The sequence below is a fragment of the Cucurbita maxima genome, unplaced genomic scaffold (genome assembly GCF_002738345.1).
Source record: "Cucurbita maxima cultivar Rimu unplaced genomic scaffold, Cmax_1.0 Cma_Scf00024, whole genome shotgun sequence".
In the NCBI taxonomy this organism is placed as follows: domain Eukaryota; kingdom Viridiplantae; phylum Streptophyta; class Magnoliopsida; order Cucurbitales; family Cucurbitaceae; genus Cucurbita; species Cucurbita maxima.
The window spans coordinates 3,124,440-3,146,782 of NW_019272040.1; the positions used below are offsets into that span (position 1 = coordinate 3,124,440).

At 38.0% G+C, this 22,343-nt stretch overlaps 4 protein-coding genes across 4 annotated transcripts; 2 read left to right on the top strand and 2 right to left on the bottom strand.

The window, feature by feature from the left end:
- Positions 1-3,101: 3,101 nt before the first annotated feature.
- On the top strand, positions 3,102-5,868 carry LOC111498111 (phosphatidylinositol 4-kinase gamma 4-like). Its single transcript, XM_023149199.1, has 2 exons — positions 3,102-5,149; positions 5,261-5,868. Exons 1-2 carry the CDS (start codon positions 3,734-3,736, stop codon positions 5,645-5,647), a joined length of 1,803 nt encoding a protein of 600 aa, XP_023004967.1. The 5' UTR covers positions 3,102-3,733; the 3' UTR covers positions 5,648-5,868.
- Positions 5,869-7,029: 1,161 nt separating this feature from the next.
- LOC111498159 (E3 ubiquitin-protein ligase SINAT3-like) lies at positions 7,030-9,462 on the bottom strand. Its single transcript, XM_023149284.1, has 3 exons — positions 8,939-9,462; positions 7,689-8,075; positions 7,030-7,589 (listed from the first exon to the last, which is right to left on the bottom strand). Exons 1-3 carry the CDS (start codon positions 9,137-9,139, stop codon positions 7,260-7,262), a joined length of 918 nt encoding a protein of 305 aa, XP_023005052.1. The 5' UTR covers positions 9,140-9,462; the 3' UTR covers positions 7,030-7,259.
- Positions 9,463-15,496: 6,034 nt separating this feature from the next.
- On the top strand, positions 15,497-18,958 carry LOC111498132 (aluminum-activated malate transporter 10). Its single transcript, XM_023149244.1, has 6 exons — positions 15,497-15,950; positions 16,903-17,043; positions 17,137-17,409; positions 17,509-17,636; positions 18,182-18,325; positions 18,410-18,958. The coding sequence occupies exons 1-6, from the start codon at positions 15,623-15,625 to the stop codon at positions 18,830-18,832; spliced, it is 1,437 nt and encodes a 478-aa protein (XP_023005012.1). The 5' UTR covers positions 15,497-15,622; the 3' UTR covers positions 18,833-18,958.
- A 1,193-nt stretch (positions 18,959-20,151) lies between these two features.
- On the bottom strand, positions 20,152-21,167 carry LOC111498162 (type I ribosome-inactivating protein trichoanguina-like). Its single transcript, XM_023149287.1, has one exon. It carries the CDS (start codon positions 21,135-21,137, stop codon positions 20,259-20,261), a length of 879 nt encoding a protein of 292 aa, XP_023005055.1. The 5' UTR covers positions 21,138-21,167; the 3' UTR covers positions 20,152-20,258.
- Between the last annotated feature and the right edge of the window lie 1,176 nt (positions 21,168-22,343).

Consider the following 22,343-nt stretch of genomic DNA (forward strand, 5'->3'; position numbering starts at 1 on the left):
TTGAGATGAATTTTACGGATTAAATAAGCATCTCTAAATAAAGGAGAGTAAGTATCGACAGTAAATGATATGTAATAAGGATTGTAGTAGTTATCATGTTCCCCCGTTCGTGCATGCATTTAGTGTAATTAAAAGTTTGGGCAACTATTTATTTTTATTATTCAATTTATTTATTGCTCACAATAATAAATAATATTATTTATTATGTCAACCCTATCCTATATAGACATTACCCTAAAAAAAATGCATTCACTATTAGCACCAACTCTTGGTCTAATAGGGAAACCCTCTTTAATATCATAACCCGATCTAAAAAACATCGGTGTGATAAGATCACACAAAAAGTTATACATTTCTAATAAATTTTGGGAAATCTCTTTCTAATAGACGCGAATCAAAATCGTGAGACTGATGACGATATGAAATGGGTCTAAGTGAACAATATTTGTTAGTAGTAGACTTGAAGTATTGCATAAAATGTCGATATTAAGATCTCAATAAAAAGTGGTATGCGAAATTATTAAGGTATAATTGTTTGAAAAGTATCTACGATGAGTAGAGGGAAGAGGAAATTACTAAAAAGGGCCTTCAAATTACACCACGCCTAAGTTTTTTCCACCGTCACCCAAAAAACAAAAATGTATGCAAACTCTCTCTTTTCTCAGCTTTTTCTTTGCTTTTTTTCCTTTTTATTATTTATTTATTTTTAAAATTTTCAATACTGACAGATATTGGTGGTGAAGTGAGGTAGCTTACAAGCTTAGAATAATAAAAAATTAAAAAAATTAAAAAAATTAAAATTTGTCCCGTTGTCGATACGGACCTTGTGGCATACCACCGAAACGACTTTTCCTTGATACCCGACCCCTTTCTCTCTTCTTATAGCCTCGTGAATGGGCAAAAAGGAAAGTTATAAAATGGGGCTCGAAGGCTCGCAAAGTTGACAATAATAGACAACAATTTTTTAATCTCGTAGAGGTCGAAGTTATATACTCCGACAAAATTATTTTCTAAAACGAAAAGGAAAAAATTGATATGAATTAATTTGGTGAAATTAAACCTAATTCGACCAAAAAAAAAAAAGGACATTTTGGTAATTAAAAAACATGGTCCTACGTAAGACTGCACATGAAGAGAAGACAAGAGATGAAATGTGTCTGATGCTTCAGATAATTGCGGACAAAATTGCATGAATGAAGGGAATCCCTTTCTCACTTCGCTGTCATCACAAATCTCCCTTCTTTTTCTTCTTCCTCTTCCTCTTTTACGTCCCTAAATAACATGTTCTCATCATTATAATTTTAATCATTTTTTATTATTATATATCTTTTTTCTTTCTCTTTGTTGGATGATGAAAGTCCCACATCGGCTAATTTAGAGAATGATCATGGGTTTATAAGGAGTCGAGCCTCGATTAAGGGGAGACGTGCTTTGTTCGAGGGAAGGTGTTGGATGATGAATGTCCCACATCGGCTAATTTAGGGAATGATCATGGGTTTATAAGTGAGGAATACTAACTCCATTGGTATGAGGTCTTTTGGGGAACCCTAAAGCAAAGTTATGAGAGTTTATGCTCAAAGTGGACAATATCATACCCCATTCACAATCGAACCTCAAATTGGGAAAAAGAGACCAAACCCATTTTACTCGCATTGTATCATTAGGTGTCACCCGAGGGAATGAACCAAATCACATTCAAATTAGAGTGATATTCGAGATAGAATGACTAAAAAAGACTTATAAGAATTGAAAGGTACTATCTATATCAACAAGATGCACCTTGCTTTGCGATACTCAATCCCAAGAACTCCAAAGTTTACTTGGAACAATTCTATGAGTCGGTGTTCTCTTGAAAATCTTGAAAATTTTCTTAAAAACCATGTGAGTGAGAACAAAACATGTTGAAAGAACAAGTAATATAACTATATCGTTGGTAATGTCCGTAAATACCTGGGTATCAGGTGCTAAGCCCTAATATGAATTATGGGTACCGGACGTTACAAAAGTAGCTCGTATTTACCACGATTGAGAACGACAACGGTAGAAGCGAATCATATGACCATTGGAACAACCTTAAGAAACTATGCAACATAGTTGGGCGAATATGAACCGATTAGATTAAAGATTATTTTTTTTTTTTTTTTTTTTTACTGCTAAACTGGAAAGGTTAAAATAAAATATTAGAATATTAAAGAGAGAGAAAAAGAAATATTAAAGTTTAGGAAAAGAAAAAGAAAAAAAAAACAAATTCTTTTCTTTTTTATTATTATTATTATTATTATTATTATTATTATCTTTTTAAGTGGGTTACGTTGAGAAAGGCATATGCACATGTTAGTGGGTCCCACTTTCACCAAACTTGATTATTTGGGTTTTTTTTATTTTATTTTTAAAAGTTGAAAAAATGTCGGCCTACAAACCTTAGGGTTTTAGGGTTTATTCTTAAGGAATTCTCGTGTAATTCTACTTATAACAACCCAAGTTACGGTTAACAAATATTGTCTGTTTTAGTCTATTATGTACCCCATCAGCTTCTTAGTTTTAAAGCGTGTTTTTCAAAGTTACATACCAAAGTTGGTACTCATCAAGATACTGTCCTATTTCAACTTTTTTCTGATAAGCTTTCTCCAACCGATAAAAGATATCGCACTGCTAAATCAATCATGCATAAATTTCTTCATTTGCGGAGAGTTCACTCCCTGTGTGACAAAATTGGCATACTCAACAAACCAAGGTACACTAGGCTCTACCTAATACCGTCTTTCAACTTCTCGAAAGAACGACCAAGTGTTTTCTTGTTTGTGTGATGGTGTAAGTTTGCGAAGAAGAGTTTATATAACACATAATATTTTAAAAGGTTAGACTCTAATCAGAAACTAAAGGATAAAACACATCAATAAACTTTTATATATTAATATCGAGAAATATCGTAAATAACACATTAATTAATTAATTTTTTTTTTTTTTTAAAAAAGACGGTTTTGTTTTTTTAATTACCTTAAAGCAAATAAAAAAACCTAATGATGTTTTAGAATAAATTATATATATTAATTATGGAGAGAATTTAAAGAGAATAAAGAAAAAAAAAAAATCTGAAAAAGTCAAAAAGTCAATATTCCGACGCGGCGCGTATAAATCTCCGATGTGTACCCGCGGCTTCATCTTCGATCGCCTTCAGTCCTGGTGTTCCACTCAGTCTCATCTGTTCCCTAATTTTTCTGCATCAGTTTCTTCCGCATTGCCAATTTTCTATATTTGGATTCTGAAATTTAAACATCCCGATTTCTCCATTTCCACTTTGGTTCTTCCTGCTCGGTTAGAATCCAATCCCCTTTTTTTTTTCGACCTTAAATCTCCCATAGATTTCTTCTTCTGCTCCTCGGATCAATCGCCCTGATTTGTTGTCGTCAAGGCTACAGTTCCCCGAAGCCTCTCTCAGGGTTCGTGCGGAGTTTCATCATTTCCCTTGGATTCTGTGTAGTGGATTGGTAATTTTGTATTTCTTGATCCATTTTAGGCGGGAATGGATCGCTAGTCGTCGATTTTTCTTTTGAGTGCTTGTTTTCCTTTTCTTTTGAGTGGTCGATTTTTTCATTTCATCATCTTACTGTGCTGGTGGTGGTCGCTGAATCTTGAACTGTGAATTTTTTTTTTTTAATGTAATTTCTTGGATTGTTTGTTCTTTGAATACTGAACCACTAATTTGGCTGTTGCATTTTCGTCCTCGTTGAAAATGTCGTCTATGGGTGTTATTGCTCTTTGTCCTGTTCAGAACGACCACTTCTTTTCCCCCAATCGCTTAATTGCTCCATCCATTTTGGAATCTGATGAATCCATTTGGATATACGTTTCTGTTTCGGGCTCTATGAGTCCTATGCCCATCTTTGCATCGGAATCAATTGAATCTGTGAAGTTAAGGATCCAATCCTGCAAAGGATTTGTGGTGAAGAAACAAAAGTTAGTTTGTGGAGGTCGAGAATTGTCTCGAAATCGTTCGTTAGTTCGGGATTATGGTGTTACTGATGGTAATGTGTTGCATTTGGTGCTGAGGCTCTCTGATCTTCAGGTCATTAATGTCAAGACTTATTGTGGGAAGGAGTTTACCTTCCATGTCGAGCGCGATAGAGATATCGCATATGTAAAAGAGAAGATCGGGAAGAAGGTAAAGGAATTTGTGGACACTGATGAGCATGAAGTAGTGTGTGGTGGAAGACCTCTAGATGATCATAGCCTTGTAGCTGATATTTGTAATAGGAAGGATGCAGTCATACATTTGTTTGTTCGGAAGTCTGCGAAAGTTCGTGGCCGACCTGTTGATAAGAACTTTGAGCTCTCTATTGTGGCATCGAATTTCAAAGAACAATGTAAATCTGAGTTTTCCAGGGGAAGTGATCAGAAGAAGAAATACAATGAGGATACGAAAGTTTATACGACAAACTACGAATATGACAAAAAAATTGCACCAAGAAGGCCTTCTCCTAATGGAGGTAGCTTCATGGAGCCCATTGTCGTTAACCCGAAGATCAAAATACCAATACCGATCTGGGATATGCTCAACTCGACTATAGATGGTTTAGACCATGGGCATTTTCCAGTTAGGTCCTTGGAGGGAACTGGCGGAGCGTATCTAATGTTAGACTCATCAGGAAAGAAGTATGTGTCAGTTTTTAAGCCAATTGATGAGGAGCCAATGGCTGTGAACAATCCGCGAGGGCTTCCATTGTCGTTAGATGGCGAAGGGTTAAAGAAAGGAACCCGAGTTGGAGAAGGAGCATTCAGAGAAGTTGCAGCTTACATTTTAGATCATCCAGTAAGTGGACACCGTTCAATGTTCGGCGACAATAATGGCTTTGCTGGTGTTCCTCCTACAGTATTCGTCAAGTGCTTTCACGACGGGTTCAGCCAGAGCCATCGTAGCGGGAAGTCGATTAAAATCGGTTCCCTGCAGATGTTCATGGAAAATAATGGTAGTTGTGAGGATTTTGGTGCTGGGGCTTTCCCTACTAAAGAGGTGCATAAAATCTCTGTTTTAGATATCAGATTGGCAAATGCAGATAGACATGCTGGAAACATTCTATTGGGAAAAGAAAGAGAAGGGGGTCGAACTGTGCTTATTCCGATCGACCATGGATACTGCTTGCCAACAAGTGTAAGTTTTCTCGACTCGTAGCTCGTAACTCTTAACTGTGCATTGCATATTTTAAATATGGACGACAGTATGAATTGAACTGTTTGTTTGTGTTGTGTTGTGGTGTTGCAGTTTGAAGATTGTACATTTGAGTGGCTGTATTGGCCACAAGCCCAGCAACCATATGATGCAGAGACATTAAACTACATACAATCACTGGACGCAGAGGAAGATATTGGCCTTCTGAAGTTCCATGGATGGGAGCTGCCTCTTGAATGTGCTCGTACGCTTCGCATCTCAACCATGCTTTTGAAGAAAGGGGCAAAGAGAGGGCTCACGCCATTCGAGATCGGTAACATAATGTGTCGAGAAAACTTGACAAAGAAATCCGTGATCGAGGAGTGCGTGGAAGAAGCAATGGATTCTTTGCTTCCTGGTACAAGTGAAGCAACATTCCTTGAGACTGTATATGAAATAATAGATGACCGCCTGGATCTGATTGCTGCTTCATTGTCCTGATGGGGAAGGTTATAAAAAAGACCATTTTATTAACAACTAATAATAGGTGTAATTAATTTTACAATATGTGGATAATGCACATATGATGTTAATGAAATATTATTACTGTGTACCATCGACAGGACTGTTTTCTGTTCTGTTTCTTCTTCTTTCTTTTGGCTGCTTAGAAGGATTGTCTGCGGCTTTGTCAATGGCAATTATTTGGAATGGCCGTCATTATATTTTCTGCTTTGTATGCCTTCCTAAGCTCTTTTCCCTTGGGAGTTCAATAAATATCTTATCATTTTTTTTTGTTAAAAAATATTCCCTTCTATGTCTTCATGTTAGCAGTAGTGAATGCTTGCTGTATTGTTTGTTTCATCATATGAATTATTAACAACACTGTTTCACCTGGTTCCTTCGTGAAAGTGTTGCAGGGCTTCTATTTGCGTCAGATCATTTAAATAGGGAAAGGAGGAGAGAGCTAGAAGAGATTTCTATTCTTTAGCTGAACAGGGTACGTGGGAATACTTTCTCTTTCTCTTCGTTAGCTGAATAGGGGGATCGTGTAACGACCCAGATCTACCACTAGCAGATATTGTCCTCTTTGGGCTTTCTCTTTCGGGGTTTCTCTCGAGGCTTTAAAATGTGTCTGCTAGGGGAAGTTTCCATACCTTTATAAATGGTGGTTTATTCTCTTCCTCAACCAATGTGTGACATCACAATCCACCCCTTTCGAGGCCAGCATCCTCTGGCACTCTTTCCTTCCTATAATTGATGTTGGACCGCCCCCAAATCTACCCCCCTTTGGGGCCCAGCGTCCTTACTGGCACACTGCCTCGTGTCTACCCCCTTCGGGGAATAGCGAGAAGGCTGGCACATCGTTCGGTGTCTGGCTCTGATATCATTTGTAACGACCCAGATTCACCGCTAGCAGATATTGTCCTCTTTGGACTTCCTCAAGGTTTTAAGAAGGTTTTTACACCCTTGTAAATGGTGATTTGTTCTCCTCCTCAACCAATGTAGGATATCACATGAAAATAGAGATTCATGTGGACTCATTTTGAACTGGAAAACAAGGAAGGAAAGAGAGAGTTAGAAGGGAAAGAGACAGTTAGAAGAGATTTCTCTTAGAACGAAAAAGAGGGAATAGAAAAGAGAGGAAAGAGATTTCTCAGGAAATAAAAGAGAGCGGAAAAAGATTTCTCTTCTTAGCTAAAGAGGAACGGGGATTATAGCAGAGATGTTCCCTTCCCCGTCCTAGGAGAGATGTCCAAGTTAGTATAGCAGATTTTGGCTGTACTTGAGGAGTTTAGTAATCATTCGATGTTTTTAAGGTTTTTTTCTTTGTTATAATTAATGTTCCAAAAACAATGATCCTATGATGTTTAGAAGGTTCATCCTGTTTGTTTCTCAGCTGAACTTTTCTTCTCTTTTTTCTTATTGGAAAAAGAACAAGTAAGAACACAGTTTTCAAAACAAGCTTCAATGTTTAATGTTGTAATGTAAGCTATTCCCAATTACAAGAAGTTGGAGTCGAAGATGGTTTCAAGACCTTTGTGTACACTGTAATATTGATTGGGGCCTCCAAGTTAGGATTGGCAAAGACTTATGAGCTGATTCAACAACAATATCACTGTTTATTTTGTTCTTTCCAAATCCGTCCCATGATCCGCAACTTCAGCTCTTTCCTTTCCCCGCCCGAGAAGAACAGTGCCATGTTTCGATGTATAATGAGGCCATCGTGGCTGTCTCGGACTTTCTTGTGGTTGTCCCGAATGCTTCGAGGGTTGCCTTCCCATGTTAGCTTCCTGCCATTCCCACCGATCTCGAGGCTGTAACTGTAGTTTCGGGCATCTGTTTCATCGCCCATGAATCGGAGAAACACCATGTAAACTGGTGCCATACCAAGCTGAAAGGCTTCAAAATGAAGACAGAAATACTGGTCAAAACAGTGGAAGACCTGCACAAAGGTGAAATAAGAGCCATCAACAGAAACTCGTGTAAGAAGTAAGACGTGATCTTGGATATCGTCTCGTGAAATGGTTCAACAGATACTCACAGTTAACATCCATATAGCGTTTTCAACTTCACATGGATTAGCCTTTACGTAACGATGATTAAACGTGCATCCGGAATGCATATCGACTTTGTGATCATCTCGAAGATGAGAAACAAGGAAAGGAATCTCCCCATCAACTGGGCAGTCTGATCCAGCATAAGGGCAGGTATATGGTCTGAAGTAACAGGCAGATTCATGTTTTAGTTTACTATAGTAAGGCAATATCTCCGAGCACCCGAACGTGCAGAATTTACAAGCCAGTTTAAGCGATTCGGCTATCTTTTCTAATGCTAGACATCTAATATCACCGAGCTCTTGTCTGCACGTCGGGCAACGGTTGTCTACCTTCGTTTTACACGAAGAACAGAGGGTATGTCCATTAGGACACTGCACAAACAAAACAATAAGTTCACAACATTCAGCAATATCTTCTCATTTGATGAAGCCATAGATCTCAAGGTAGAATCCGAGTTCTGAATAATAAAATCCTGGTTATAAAGCCTAGAGGGGAGCCTTCCAACATTATTACAATGTATCTTACACAACGATAAAAAACTTCCTGTAACAGTCCAAGTCCACAGCTCACAAATATTGTTTGCTTTAGCTCGTTACGTATCGCAATCAGCCTCACGATCTTAAAATGCGTTTGCCAGGGAGAGGTTTCCACACCCTTTAAGGAATGTTTCGTTCCCCTCTCTAACTAATGCGGGATCTCATAATCCTTTCCCCTTGACGACTCAGTGACCTCACTAACAAACAGCTCGGTGTCTGACTCTGATACCATTTGTAACAGCCCAAGCCTACCACTAGTTGATAATGTCCATTTTGACCCGTTACGTATCACCGTCATGACTTGTGTGAAATTTCTCCCTAGTAAATGAATTTTAAAACCGTTTGGCTGACGACGATCCATAACGAGCAATATCTGCGAGGGGGAGGATTGAGAAAAGGATTCCCTTATTCCCCCTCCTTTGTATTAACTAAGCTAACCCCAAAAAGGGACACAACAAATGATAGCAACAATTGTCTCTAAACAACAAAAAAAGCTATTCATTTTGCTAATGAGTATATAGAACAGCAAGGGTTTAACTAACAATTGATACTCATTTCATGAACCAAAGGCCTCATTAAACAGAACATTTCTCTAACAACAAACCCACAACTTCAGCATAATCAAACAGATCAGAAACCACAAACACCAAACGAATTGAAACAAAAACAGCAGGAAAAAACAACGAACTTGAAGGAACCTGATGAATTGGAGGATACATAGAATTAGTGCAGACAGGACATTCGAGCAGCTCGTGGACACTTGTAGTGGTCGGGTTGTCGTTATTGCTGATCCGAGGCTTGGAAATCGAAGGAAACTGACAGTGACATTGAAGGGTCTTGTCCTCCTCGTCCATCACGTCCATGGACGGCGGCGCGCGTTCGAAGCCATCCAACTCCATTTTCGCAAAATAATAAGCCTCTCCGACTTGGAATGATTAATGATTCCGCTCCGACAATCGGAAGAACATCAGAATCCATTGATGGGTTTTGATGGGTCAGATGATTTCGCCATTAATATCGCCGGCTTGACGGAATCTGAAGAATGATCGGAAAAATGGTTGAAAATTGTTGATCGGAGGGCTCAAAGATCGGAGAAATTGAGAGAGGGGAAATTTATTAATAAGAAAACGAGAAATTAGTTAAAAATCGAAGGGGTTTTTTCTTTTCCCTTCCTTTTTCAGACCCAATTTCGGATAGGTCGACACGACAGACAGAAATGTCGAGGTGGATCGGTTATAGATGAAGAAAGCTCCTTGTTCGTGAGCTGTTCCTGTCCTTGTCGCTTCTTATTGAACCATTAAAAAAAAAAAAAAAAAACCAAAAAAATTAATCATATTAAATTATATTTATTAAAATAATTATGTATCTTATGATTCTTAAAATTTATCGAAAAAATATATATAGAAATTAAGTTTTGTTCACTCATATATATCCCTGTGATGTTTTGTGATCTTATCTCGAGCTTCGAGATGTCATTAGCCTTCACTACTCGCTCAGATACGTTTATTGAGAATCGATCCATGAGTTAATTTCATAATCCAGACATCTCGAGTATTATTAAAGGTATCATTTGAGGATTGTACCTAGCTTTGATTGATTTTTTTCCTCGTGGTCTTATAATGATTTTGCGTTGCAACAATTCTTTCCTCGGAACAAACTCTACCTATAGAGTCTCCTCTTCATCGAGGTTCGACTCTTTCTCTAGGGTCCTCAAACAACCACAACTCTTTATAATGGTACGATATATTGTCACTTGAATATAACCTATCGTAACTTTATTTTTTGGTTTAACGAGAAACGGTGGAAGAACAAAAGTCTTAAAAAATAAAAGATAAAGGTCGATTATTGTTTCAGCTTTTATCATCCAAGCTTATAGGTTCTTCCGAACATAATTTCATAGAATATATCTTTTGGACTATAAATACTCAAATGAGTAAATAAGAAAGGTACGTGGTTGATGACATATGTCTTAACTTAGCTCACATGCATAGGATCCTATGAACGATGTTGTCTAACTCAGCTCACATGTATAGGATCCTATGAACGATATTGTCTAACCCACACCACAATTATTGTCGTGTCCTTTTCTTCTTATGAAAGCTACTTTTTTTTCATTCCTTTTCGTTTTTCGAGTTTCTTCTACGAACTATCATTAACTTTCGAATCCCTATTCCATAGCCATGCAACTCATAGTAAATTATCGATCCAATATTTTGGGTTCGGTTGAAAATATTGTCAAGCCGTAAACGAACCCAACCTAACATCTCATTGTTCTTGTCATATAAAATGGCTTGTTCATTGAGTTCATATTCAAAGCTCAAGTCCGAGGTTTCCGAATCCGACCCGAAACTCGTCCACATAAGATGCAGTTACAACAACAAATACTGGGTCTGGCAGTCGCCCGACTCCTACTACATCGTTGCAACTTCCACTCAAGAGGACGAGAACCGATCAAGTTAGTCGTGCACGTTGTTCGAGCCCATCTATGATCCTGACCATAAAGCCTACCACTTTCACCATGTGCAGCTTCGTTACGAGCTATTTCGAGCCAATGTTCAACAATTTCCCCGAAGGCCTCGTGGCCAAGGAGAAACCAACTACTACTTACGAATGAGAGGATTGTGTATTCAATACCGTTATTGATCGGGATTCATTATTTATGTTTCCAAAACATGTGACATTTAAAGGTCACAATGGCAAATATTTGAGACATATTGGTTATTATTTGCAATTCTCTGGTACAGATCATGCTCGGATCTATTTAGATTTTCATAGTCATGCGAGATTTAGTCATACTAGATTTGATTATGTAACTCTATATAATAGCTAATTTCATTCTCAATAGAATGAGAAATTTCTCCCTCCATTCCTAACGATAAGTGATTTAGGAAGCTTTGTTACACCATGTGTTCCTAAATTCGATGGAGACGAGCATTGGAGTTTGGTCATGGAAAATCTCTTGCGTTCCAAGAAATATTGAAGTGCTAATCGATCTGGTTTCGAGGAACCAAAAGGAAACGAAGCACTAAGCACAACCCAACAAAAGAAAATCGATGAAGCAAGGCTCAAAGATCTCAGATCAAAGAATTATCTATTTCAATCCAATGATGAGTATTCTGAAAACTATCATTCAAAAGGATACGTCCAAGCAATTGTGGGATTCAATCAAACTCAAGTATCAAGGAAACGCTAAAGTGAAGCGAGCCCAGCTACGACTTCGCAGAACATTCGAAACTTTATGAGTATTTTTCAAGAGTTATGTCTATTGCCAATGACATGAGGAATTGCGGAGAAGATATGCCGGATTTCATAATTGTTGAGAAAATACTTCGAAGTCTCACCGATAAATTCAACTTCGTAGTATGCTCAATTGAAGAATCCAATGACATTGACCAATTAACAGTCGATGAATTACAAGCATCTTTGCTTGTACATGAACAAAAGATGATTGATAAGAGGAGTGAAGAACAGGTTCTGCAGGTGGAGAATGTACCAAGGTATAGACAAGGAAGAGGAAGAGGTTACTCTAGAGGACGGGGAAGAGGTAGATCTTTTGTGAACCGGTCGACCATCAACTGTTTTCGATGTGGAAAGCAAGGACATTACCAATTTGAATGTCCGGGCTTAGAAAAAGAAGTTGAATTTGACAAGGAGGAAGAATTGCTATTGATGGCGTACACAAAGAACAGTAAAGTTGGAAGAGAAGGCATTTGATTTCTCGATTCCGGGTCCTCAAATCATATGACAGTGGACAAAACATGGTTCGTTGAGCTTAAAGAAAGTTTCAAACACACTGTCAGGTTGGGAAATAGCTCAAAATTGGCAGTTGAAGGAAGATGCAGTGTCAGATTCGAAGTTGAAGGTATCACAATAATCGTGACAAATGTCTACTATGTCCCAAATCTCACCAACAATTTGCTAAGCATAGGGCAGTTACAGGAGAAGCGCTTGGTGATCTTAATCAAAGAAGAAACCTGCAGAATCTATCATCAACAAAGGGGCCTGATAATGAACACAAATGATGGCGAATCGTATGTTTTCAGTTCATGCAAAGATGAAGCCATGATTGACAAATGTTTGAAAATAGAAGATGAAGACTTGGAGGTTCAGAATGTGCTGACGGAGGTAGCAAAATCAAAGGGGATAAAAGAGAAGGAGGTCACGTGTGACGGCGAAAAGAAGTTAGAAGAAGATGCAGCTAGGAGGATGGAAGGATTAATTCAGAATAATATTGAAGAAAAGCTAAACTCTGAAGAGACTAAATTAGAAATACAGAGTCGAATCGAGAAAGTTCGCAAGAAGTTGTTTGATGATGTTGATGTGCAGCTTGAGAAGGGTAGAAAAGACTAATAAAATGCTGTAAGAGAACAGGAGAAGGGTAGAAAAAGCTAATAAAATGCTGGAAGAGAATAGGAGAATGGTAGAAAAAGCTAAGCGACAATTAGCTCTAGAGTTGCAGCGGAAGGAAGAAGAACAATATCGTGAGCTCGAGTTGATTCAGAGACAAAAAAAAGGAGGCAGCTCGAAGAACTAAGCTAGATGATAAGAGTTTGAGATATGTTTTGCTCGGAGTTAGTGAAGAATCCATTGCTTACCGACTCTATGATATAGAAGCGGCAGATGAAGATACGACTGAGGAAAATATTTCCTCTGGCTCTTTAGCTGAAGCAAGCTCTCCTAGCTCGAATAAGGCAAGGAATAAGAGACCACCAGTTTGATTTAGTCATATCGTATTTGATTCAATAGAATGAGAGATTTCTCCCTCCATTCCTAACAGTATGCACTTGACTCGATCATGAGCTCAAGTTCTATAAGAAGAAGAAAAAACGAGTAGCATGAGTATAAAAAAATGCTCAATAAATAGCAAAAAGATATAGGTTCTTAAATCGTTCTTTAACTCACGATCCCCTAAACGATATGCCTATTAATATTATAGCTCGGAACTCTCAAAGACATGATTCCAAATTAACATGACAACTATTATTAATCAGACTCGAACAAACCTAACATGAATATTATAATATACTTTCCAACCCTTTCATTTTTAATAGGAAAAATCATAGTCAAAATCCAAACTAGTTTTTATATATAATCTCGTGGCATTCATACTTTCATATATTTTAAGATGAACGTTAGGTATCACCTAACTCGGAGTTCAAATGTTGATGTTCGATTGTGTGATATTTTTGTGGTCGGCCCACGTCACCAAATAGTTATTTAATTTTTTGGCTTGTCAATGTCGTTGGATTAAAAGTGGACCCGAATATTTGTTGTACAATATACACTTAATAAAATGTCTAATTTGATTTGATTTATTCTTAAAACTTTATATTATTTTTTGCTATAAACTTTTGATTTCATCCGTGGTATAAGTTATAAGTAACTAGTAAAAGCGAACAATATCTACTACTAGTAGACTCTAATTAGATTACCAATTTGTTAGTAGCCGTCGACAGTCCCACCGTTGCGTGTTCTTCTCCTTCTCCAGTGACAACACGTACGAGCAGCATGTCCCTTCTTCAACGGTGTGTGAGTTTCCTCTACGTCTCTTCCTCCTCGTGGCGGCGCCGGCAACAACGCTCAACCAAAGATATCCCCGACACAACCTCACCCAAATTTGACACAAGGTCGGTGCGTGAACCCTTGCGGTCATGCTTATAAGCCCATGATCAACTTTTTAATGTTGTTTCGTGTTTGCAAGCCTTAAAGCATTAAAGAAAGGGGAAAAAGAGAGAGGATTGTAAGTGGTAATTGAGGCAACATATCTGAAATAATTTATAATGTGATAGTTGAGGTCTCTTTTCAAAGTGCTTATACTTTTAAGTAACATTATTCACCCAAGAAAGTGGCATCATCAAAGTGCTTTCACTTCACTTTCTTCAATCTAATCATCAACTACTACTACTACTACCCATTGCCCATTACCCATTAAAATCAGTTAAAGATCATTCATGACCTAATTCTCATCACCTAATCCCCTTTAATTTTTCACCCATGCAACCACATGTCATAGCTAATACGAGTTAAATGAACCATGTAATATACCTATTAAACAAATATCCGTCGATAAACTACGTCCTAATGTCCCACATGGGTTGGAGAAGGGAACAGAACATTTCATATACGGGTGTGAAAGTTTTTTCTTAGTAGATGCGTTTTAGAATCGTGAGACTGACGGTGATACGTAACGGGCCAAAACGAACAATATTTGCTAGCTGTGGGCTTGGACTGTTACAAATGCTATTAGAGTCAAACACTAGTTGATGTGCTAGTGAGGACAATGGGCTTCCAAACGGGTGTGGATTGTGAGATCCCACTTGGGTTGGAGAGGGAAACGAAGTATTCTTTATAAGGGTGTAAAAACCTCTCCTTGGTAAATGCGTTTTAGAATCGTGAGGCTAACGACGATACGTAACGGGGCAAAGCAGACGATATCTACTAGTGGTGTGTTACAAATAATATTAGAGCAAAATACTAGGCGGTGTGCCAATGAGGACGTTGGGCCCCCAAGCGAGGTGGATTGGAGAGTATAAGGGTGTGAAAACTTCTCCCTAGTAGATGCGTTTTAGAATCGTGAGACTGACGAGATACGTAACGGGCCAAAACAGACAATATCTACTAGCAATGAGCTTGAGTTGTTATCTACGTACCAGGTATTGTAGCACATGCAAGATACTATATTTTTGACGCAAAGTTGTTCGTTTCACTGATTGTATCGTTCTACATTTTTAATCTCTTTACTTCCATTAGATAGATAAATGATATTTTATTCAGTTTTTTTAATAACAACGCACAACATACGATAAAATCAGTACGAGCAACGCCTATACAAAGGTAAAAAATGAATAACGAGAAGACATCTAAAAACGATAATCATGATATTAAAAATTTGGATGATAATACCCTTATTGGGACCTAATAAATCCCTTTAAAACTTAGGTGGGTGACAGGCAAACCCAAGCGTGCAAGTTAACCTTAATTTAAGCATGGATAGAAAAGTTAGGCATTTAGCCAATAATTTAAACAAAAACCAAACAAATCATCTCTTGATATTACAAATCTAAACCCCAAAAATCTCCATTTGTCAATCATTGTTCATCACAGTATAATCAATTCCTTTGGAGTTAATGGGTTTTTCTCTCTTTCCATTGCCACCACATAACCCACTAAGTGTATTACTACTCCAAATTGTGCATCAAACCCACCATTTATAACAAAGTTTTGGATACAATTTTTTTATTCTCCAATGTCCTAACTTCCAATTCATAGGCTTTTGGAAAGAAAGCTAAGAGCTCAAGTGACTATTTATGTATGCATATAAGGTTTGTTGTGAGGTCCAAGAGGGAGGCTAAGAAAAGTGGCCAAAGTTGTTGTGTTCAGCAATGGCATCAGGTGGAAGCTTGGAGTGGCGGGTGAATGTGGGTGATGGAGCAACGGAGGTTCTAAGGCCAGAGGGCTCATTTGTGAGCAGAATGGTGATGGGGGTGAAGGGCTTTGTTTGGGGATTGTTTATGAAGGGTTGGATGTTCTTGGAAAAGGCTTGGGGCATAGCTAACTCTGAGCCAAAGAAGGCTGTTCATGGCCTTAAAGTGGGGCTGGCTCTCTCCATTGTGTCTGTCTTTTACTATATGAGACCTTTGTATGAAGGGATTGGAGGCAATGCTATGTGGGCTATTATGACTGTTGTTGTCACTTTTGAATCCTCTGTGGGTTAGTTTTTCAAACCCCCTTTTGTTCTTTATAAGCTTATCAATTTTTTTTTTTTTTTTTTGTTATTTTGAAATCTCACATCGGTTGGAGAAGGGAATGAAGCGTTTCTTATATGGGTGTGGAAATCTCTTCCTAGTAGACACGTTTTAAAACCGTGAATCTGACGGCGATATGTCATGGGTCAAAGTGGATAATATTTGTTAGCGGTGGACTTAGGTTGTTACAAATGATATCAGAGTTAGACAATGGGTGGTGTGCCAACGAGGTCGCTGAACCCTCAAGAGGGGTGGATTGTGAGATTCCACATCAGTTGGAGAGGGGAACGAAGCATTCTTTATATGAGTGTGGAAATTTCTTCCTATAAACGCGTTTTAAAATTGTGAGGCTGATGATGATACGTAACGAGCCGAAGCGGACAATATCTGCTAGCGGTGGGCTTTGACTGTTGTGAATGGTATTGGAGCCAGACACTGGGTGGTATGCCAGCGAGGATGTTGGGCCCCTGAGAGGGGTGGATTGTGAGACCCCATATCGGTAGGAGAGGGGAACAAAGCATTCCTTCTAAGGATGTGGAAATCTCTCCTTAGTAAACGTGTTTTAAAACAGTGAGGCTAACGACGATACGTAACGGGTCAAAGCGAACAGTATCTGCTAGCGGGAGACTTGAGCTGTTACAAATGGTATCAGAGCTAGACACTGGGCGGTGTGCTAGCGTGGACGTTGGCTCACAAAGGAGGTGGACTATGAGATCCCACATCGGTTGGAGAGGGAAACAAAGCATTCCTTATAAGGGTGTGGAAACCTCTTTCTAGTAGACACGTTTTAAAACCGTGAGACTGACAGCGATACGTAACGAGCCAAAACGTACAAATTATTTCCATCATGATCGGAAACACCCGTCATAATTATTAATACGTCGATTATAACGTTGGATAGTTGCTCTATTTTGCAGGCGCAACGTTTTACAAATGTGTAAATAGGGTAATAGGGACTTCACTTGCTGGTGGTTTGGGCATTGGAGTTCATTGGGTGGCAGCTGAATCAGGCGATAGATTTGAACCAATAATCCTTGGAATCTCCCTTTTTCTTTTAGGTAATCATTATTGACTCAATCTTTTGGTCTCTAAAAGCTTTCACTAATTCCATTACCAACTCTCTTATTGGCTCTATGTTCCCATGCATGCAGCTTCAGCCACCACCTTCTCTCGGTTCATACCATCAATAAAAACAAAATTCGACTACGGCGCCATGATCTTCATCCTCACCTTCTGCTTAGTTTCGATCTCGAGTTATCGAGTCGATAAGCTGTTCGAGCTTGCTCATACCAGGCTAACCACCATCGCCATCGGGACGTCGCTGTGTATTATCATCAGCATGCTTTTCTGCCCCATGTGGGCTGGCAGTCAGCTTCATAGCCTTGTCTTCCGCAACTTGGATAAGCTTGCTGATGGCTTGGATGGTAAATATCTCTCGTCTTCATTCATACTATTCGTTTCAGTGTGCTTCGATCGAGGGTTTAGGTTCTAATCACTTAACCCGTCTTTTGTTTTCAATGCAGGTTGTGTTTCTGAATACTTCAAGAACGTTGATGATCCCGAGATGGAAAATGAAGATCAAGAGTGTCATGATTCGAAAGCTCAAAGCTATAAATGTGTGCTCAATTCAAAGGCATCGGAGGAGTCAATGGTAAGAAAATAGATACCATTGTTGTTTGTTAGAAATCACGAACCTCTACAATGCTATCATACTGTCCACTTTGAGTATAAACTCTCATGGCTTTGCTTTTGGCTTCTCCAAAAGACTTCATACCAATGGAGACAGTGTTCCTTGCTTATAAAGTCATGATCATCCAGTTAACTAGCCAATCAATCCTCCCCTCGAACAAAGTACACCATAGAGCCTCCCCTTAATCGAGGTTTGACTCCTCTAGAGCCCTCGAACAAAATACACCCTTTGTTCTATACTTGAGTCACTTTTAACTATACCCTTCAAGGCTCACAACTTCTTTGTTAGATATTCAAGGTTTCTATTGACATAACTAAGTTAAGGCATAGCTCTGATACCGTGTTAGAAATCACAAACCTCCACAATGATATGATATTGTCCACTCTAAGCATAAATTCTCAAAAGGCCTCGTACCAATGGAGATATAAACCCATGATCAACCCTTTAATTAGCCGACATGGGATTCCTCTCTCAACAATCCTGAACACTATTTTCATAATTTGCAGGCAAATTTTGCAAGATGGGAACCAGCACATGGGCGTTTCGGGTTCCGACATCCATGGAAACAATATCTCGAGGTCGGAGTAGCAATGCGCAAATGTGCATATTGCATTGAGGCTCTTCATGATTGCCTAAACTCAGAGATAAAGGTAAAGGTGCTTAAAACTCCAATTGATAGCCTCTTCATAATGGAATATTTGATCTAATTCACTTGTTTTTGGATGTTCATGCAGGCACCAAACTCATTAAAATTGCTTCTAGTTGAGCCATGCAAGGCACTAAGCACCTCTTCTTCCAAAGTCTTGAAGGAGCTATCTATTGTAATCAAGACGATGAAGAAATCAACAAAGATTGATTTGGAAGTGTCAGATATGAACATTGCTGTTCAAGAGCTTCAAGCTGCCATAGCTTCATTTCCAAGCACTCAAACAGCCAATGAAGAACATGAAGCTGCAACAATTCCACCTCTAATGGAGCTGCTTCCACTGGCTACATTGGTGTCATTGTTGATTGAAACGGCGTCAAGAATCGAACATGTTGTGAACGCGGTCGAGACGTTAGCAAACGTTGCTAATTTCGACTCGGAAGAGGAGAAGAAAAGGTCATGTTTAGATAACAATGATCATGTTGCCATGAGAGTCTTTCCCGAGGCTTGAGTTCATTAGATCATTAAAATGGTTGGTTATATATATATCATAACTTGTAAGCTTAAATCTCCTTTTTAAATAACATTATGACTATACACTGTATAGAGTCTCACATACCCTTTGTACTATTTTAAAACTCCTCAAAGAACTTATGAATATTTACTATTAGCCATATGATATAAACAAACATCTTAAACCTTCATCTTGAATTATTCAACAAATGAAAGGAGGGATCGATCATCGACCATGGTATTCCATAAGATTCAACGGGACCTATTACACGACTCATGGCTGAGAAGATTCAACAATCATTTATTCTCATCTACAAATTGGATAAGCTTGATTCAACCTCCATTTCATATGTTATAAGCTGACTCGAGTGAGGAAGAATTATTTAGAGATTTGGTAGTCAATATTAATCGAGGAACAGGGTTGACATAAATAACACTAACTTTATTTATTATTTTAATTTCATAACTTCTTATAGTGGGCATTTGAAGGGTATCGGAGAGTTACAAAACTTGTCAATCATAATCCTAACTTATAATAATCACATTTAAAGGGTAGTAGGAAGTTATCAAACTTGTCAATCAACAAAATTGGATGGTTGGATTGGGTTGGGTTGGGTTGTGGATTAGATTACCTTATCCAGATACGAGGATAAAAGATGATGTTTTTTCCACTTTATGTCAAGAGGCAATGTGACGTAGTAGATTGGATGAATGTTGTTAATGACCTCGTAAAAAAAAATGATCAATTTGTTGTAAGTTGTCATGAAGAATAGGTTCATGCATCTTCTATGCATGTATTGTCATTTCGTGGTTCATAACTCTCATTTAGTTCATAACATTTTTGGTTCATATTCTCATTTATTTGATTCAGGTATGAGAATTAGTATTGCTATGTCTATATAAAGACATGTATAGCATTTTTTTGAGGTGTGAATTCATTGTCATTTTGTATTACGTATAGGTAATTGAGAGAAACTTCTTAGTTTGAGAATATGAGAGATACACTTGTAAACACTTTAGTTATAGTGATTGGCTACTGCCAGTAGATATAGGAAAATTTCTTCTCTCCGAATGACGTAAATGTTTGTCTCTTTGTTTAAGCTCTGTTTGTTGGGATGTGAGTGCGACCAATCTTACCTCCGCTTCCGCTACAATAATTGGATATCAAATCATTTTTGGATGTGACATTAGGGTACAACACCATTTTATAGTGTATAGTTCATGTTCATATATTTGTTCTAGAGTAACTCTACTTATCCATTCGAGAGACTCAAGCCACAAACCCTCCAAATCAATGTGAAGTAAAAAACTCAAGAATTTTTCAAAATCCCCACTTATTTATTATTTAATGAAGTGAAGCACATTCACATATGAACATGCCTCAATCCATTCTTATGTGTGGATCTTCAAACAAGGCCATAGAGCTACACAGAATCATGAGTTCCATATTCAACAATATTGTCAGGCATTCTTGTCGGGCTGTCGTTTTCATCAGCAACGCTCAGTTTGTAGTACAGCAGGAGCTTGATATTGCTTTGAACAACCCCAGCTGATGTACTGGTTACACTAAATCGTGTGCCATTAGGGCTTATAAGCTCAACGGGGCTCTGGAATTGTCCCCTTCCAGTACTATTTGCTATCTGGATTTGCTTGGAGAGAGCTCCCCAGTTGTTTTCTAAGCTTATCACTGCTTGGTTTGGATAAAACTTATCGCTAATATGCTGAGCAACCTGTTGCTCAATATATTTAAACCTCGCAGCTTCAGCACTGGACTGAATCAGCACAAGAAGCGCCGCGGCAGTAAGTTGTTTATTGTAGTAAACCATGTTGGTAACTGCAGTGCTCAAGGCGGGGATTCCAAGCTCAATCAAATCTCTATATTTGCCTACAATGCTTTGGAGCTTATCATAGTTACCCGTAAAAGGAAGTGTTACCTTTTGTGTATTTGGAAATAAGAGTTGCTTGGCTTCAGCTGGAGTGTCTTCGAAAAAGTAGGAGCTTGCATCGGCACGATACGCTACGATGTAGACGTTGGTTACGTTTACAGCGACCGTGATGGTTTGGTAGTTATAATTGGTGATGGTGAAGAATGTGAACCAGCCTAAGCCCGATGCGGTGGAAGGCAGCAGGGGTATGTTGCACACTGTTGCTGTGGTTGGAAGAGCATTCCTGAGCTGGGTTATGAAAGCTGAATAGGATGCTTTGGTAGCTGTGGACAAATCGAAGGTTATATCAGCCTTGAGAGTGGGAGAGATAAGAGAGATGGCGACTAAGAAAGAGGTGATTGCTATGAGTTTGTTCATCTTTTTCTCTTGGTTAGTTTGAGTGGTATGAGGATCTTGATGTCTCTTTATAGATGGGGGCAATGTTTTGGATATTTTTCTTCTTCTAACCACGACCACAAATTCGAGGGAAACAAAACATTTTTTATAAGAGTGTGGAAACTTCTTCGTAGCATATACGTTTTAAAACCGTGAGGCTGACGACGATACGTAATAGGCCAAAGCGGACGAACTATTACTCCCAAGTGAAGGGTTGACGATGATATGTAACAGGCCAAAGCGGATAATAATATCTACTAACAGTGGGCTTAAGTTATTACAAATGGTATTAGAGCCAATCACCAAACAGTGCAAGGCACTGGTCGGAGTAGGGCTAGACCCTCTCCATAATAGACATATTTGAATACAGTGAGACTGACAACAATACCTAACGGGACAAAGCGAAGGGGCTAGTACACCTAAATGAAGGGCTGATAACAATATATAACGGATCAAAGTAGACAATATCTACTAGTGGTGAAAGTAAAGAAAGGTACTTAAATTAGCAACCGGGAACTCTCTCCAACAATCTTATCTTAACAGAGAGACCAAATCACTGTAAAAATTGAAAAATCAAAACCTAAAATTTACGACTAAATTGTTATAAAAGAAAGTTGAAGGACTAAATTATTACGCTCCCGAAAGTTCGATCGAAAACGAGAGAAAAGGAGAAATATTCCATCCTTTTCTATATACTTCTATTTTTTTTATAAAAAAAATAAAACCAAGTAATAATGGAAAGAATTCATAGTAAGAAAGAAGACAAATTAGAGTCACGGATCAAAACATCCAATGTTTTGGCAATATACAAACTCATTAATTTTAATGTTTAAGAGACATTTTTTATTTTTTATTTTAAATTAAAGATAATATTCGAGTCACATAAAATGTAAAGACCATGACTATTTTTTATTAATTTAGTGTTACAAATCTATTATTTATGGAAATTTCAATATTAAATAATTGATAATATATATAATTTAACACCATAGATTATTTCAAATATCTAATAATTAATTTCTCAAAAAAAAAAAAAATGTGGTCCTATTGAATAATTATATTATTTAGAATTATTATTTTACAATATGTCAACATCTAAATAAAGGTGGTATAAATTTGGCTCAATGATGAAAAGGTAAAAAAAAATAGGTTAAAATTATAAATTTAAAAAATTACTTTTGTCAATTT

Coding starts and splice junctions, on each gene's coding strand:
- LOC111498132 (XM_023149244.1), top strand. CDS start 15,623: ATGGCATCAGGTGGAAGCTTGGAGTGGCGGGTGAATGTGGGTGATGGA. Junction 15,951..16,902: donor CACTTTTGAATCCTCTGTGG/GTTAGTTTTTCA, acceptor TCTATTTTGCAG/GCGCAACGTTTTACAAATGT. Junction 18,326..18,409: donor GCCTAAACTCAGAGATAAAG/GTAAAGGTGCTT, acceptor ATGTTCATGCAG/GCACCAAACTCATTAAAATT.
- LOC111498159 (XM_023149284.1), bottom strand. CDS start 9,139: ATGGAGTTGGATGGCTTCGAACGCGCGCCGCCGTCCATGGACGTGATG. Junction 8,076..8,938: donor TGTATCCTCCAATTCATCAG/GTTCCTTCAAGT, acceptor TTGTTTGTGCAG/TGTCCTAATGGACATACCCT. Junction 7,590..7,688: donor ACGCTATATGGATGTTAACT/GTGAGTATCTGT, acceptor ACCTTTGTGCAG/GTCTTCCACTGTTTTGACCA.
- LOC111498162 (XM_023149287.1), bottom strand. CDS start 21,137: ATGAACAAACTCATAGCAATCACCTCTTTCTTAGTCGCCATCTCTCTT.
- LOC111498111 (XM_023149199.1), top strand. CDS start 3,734: ATGTCGTCTATGGGTGTTATTGCTCTTTGTCCTGTTCAGAACGACCAC. Junction 5,150..5,260: donor GATACTGCTTGCCAACAAGT/GTAAGTTTTCTC, acceptor GTGGTGTTGCAG/TTTGAAGATTGTACATTTGA.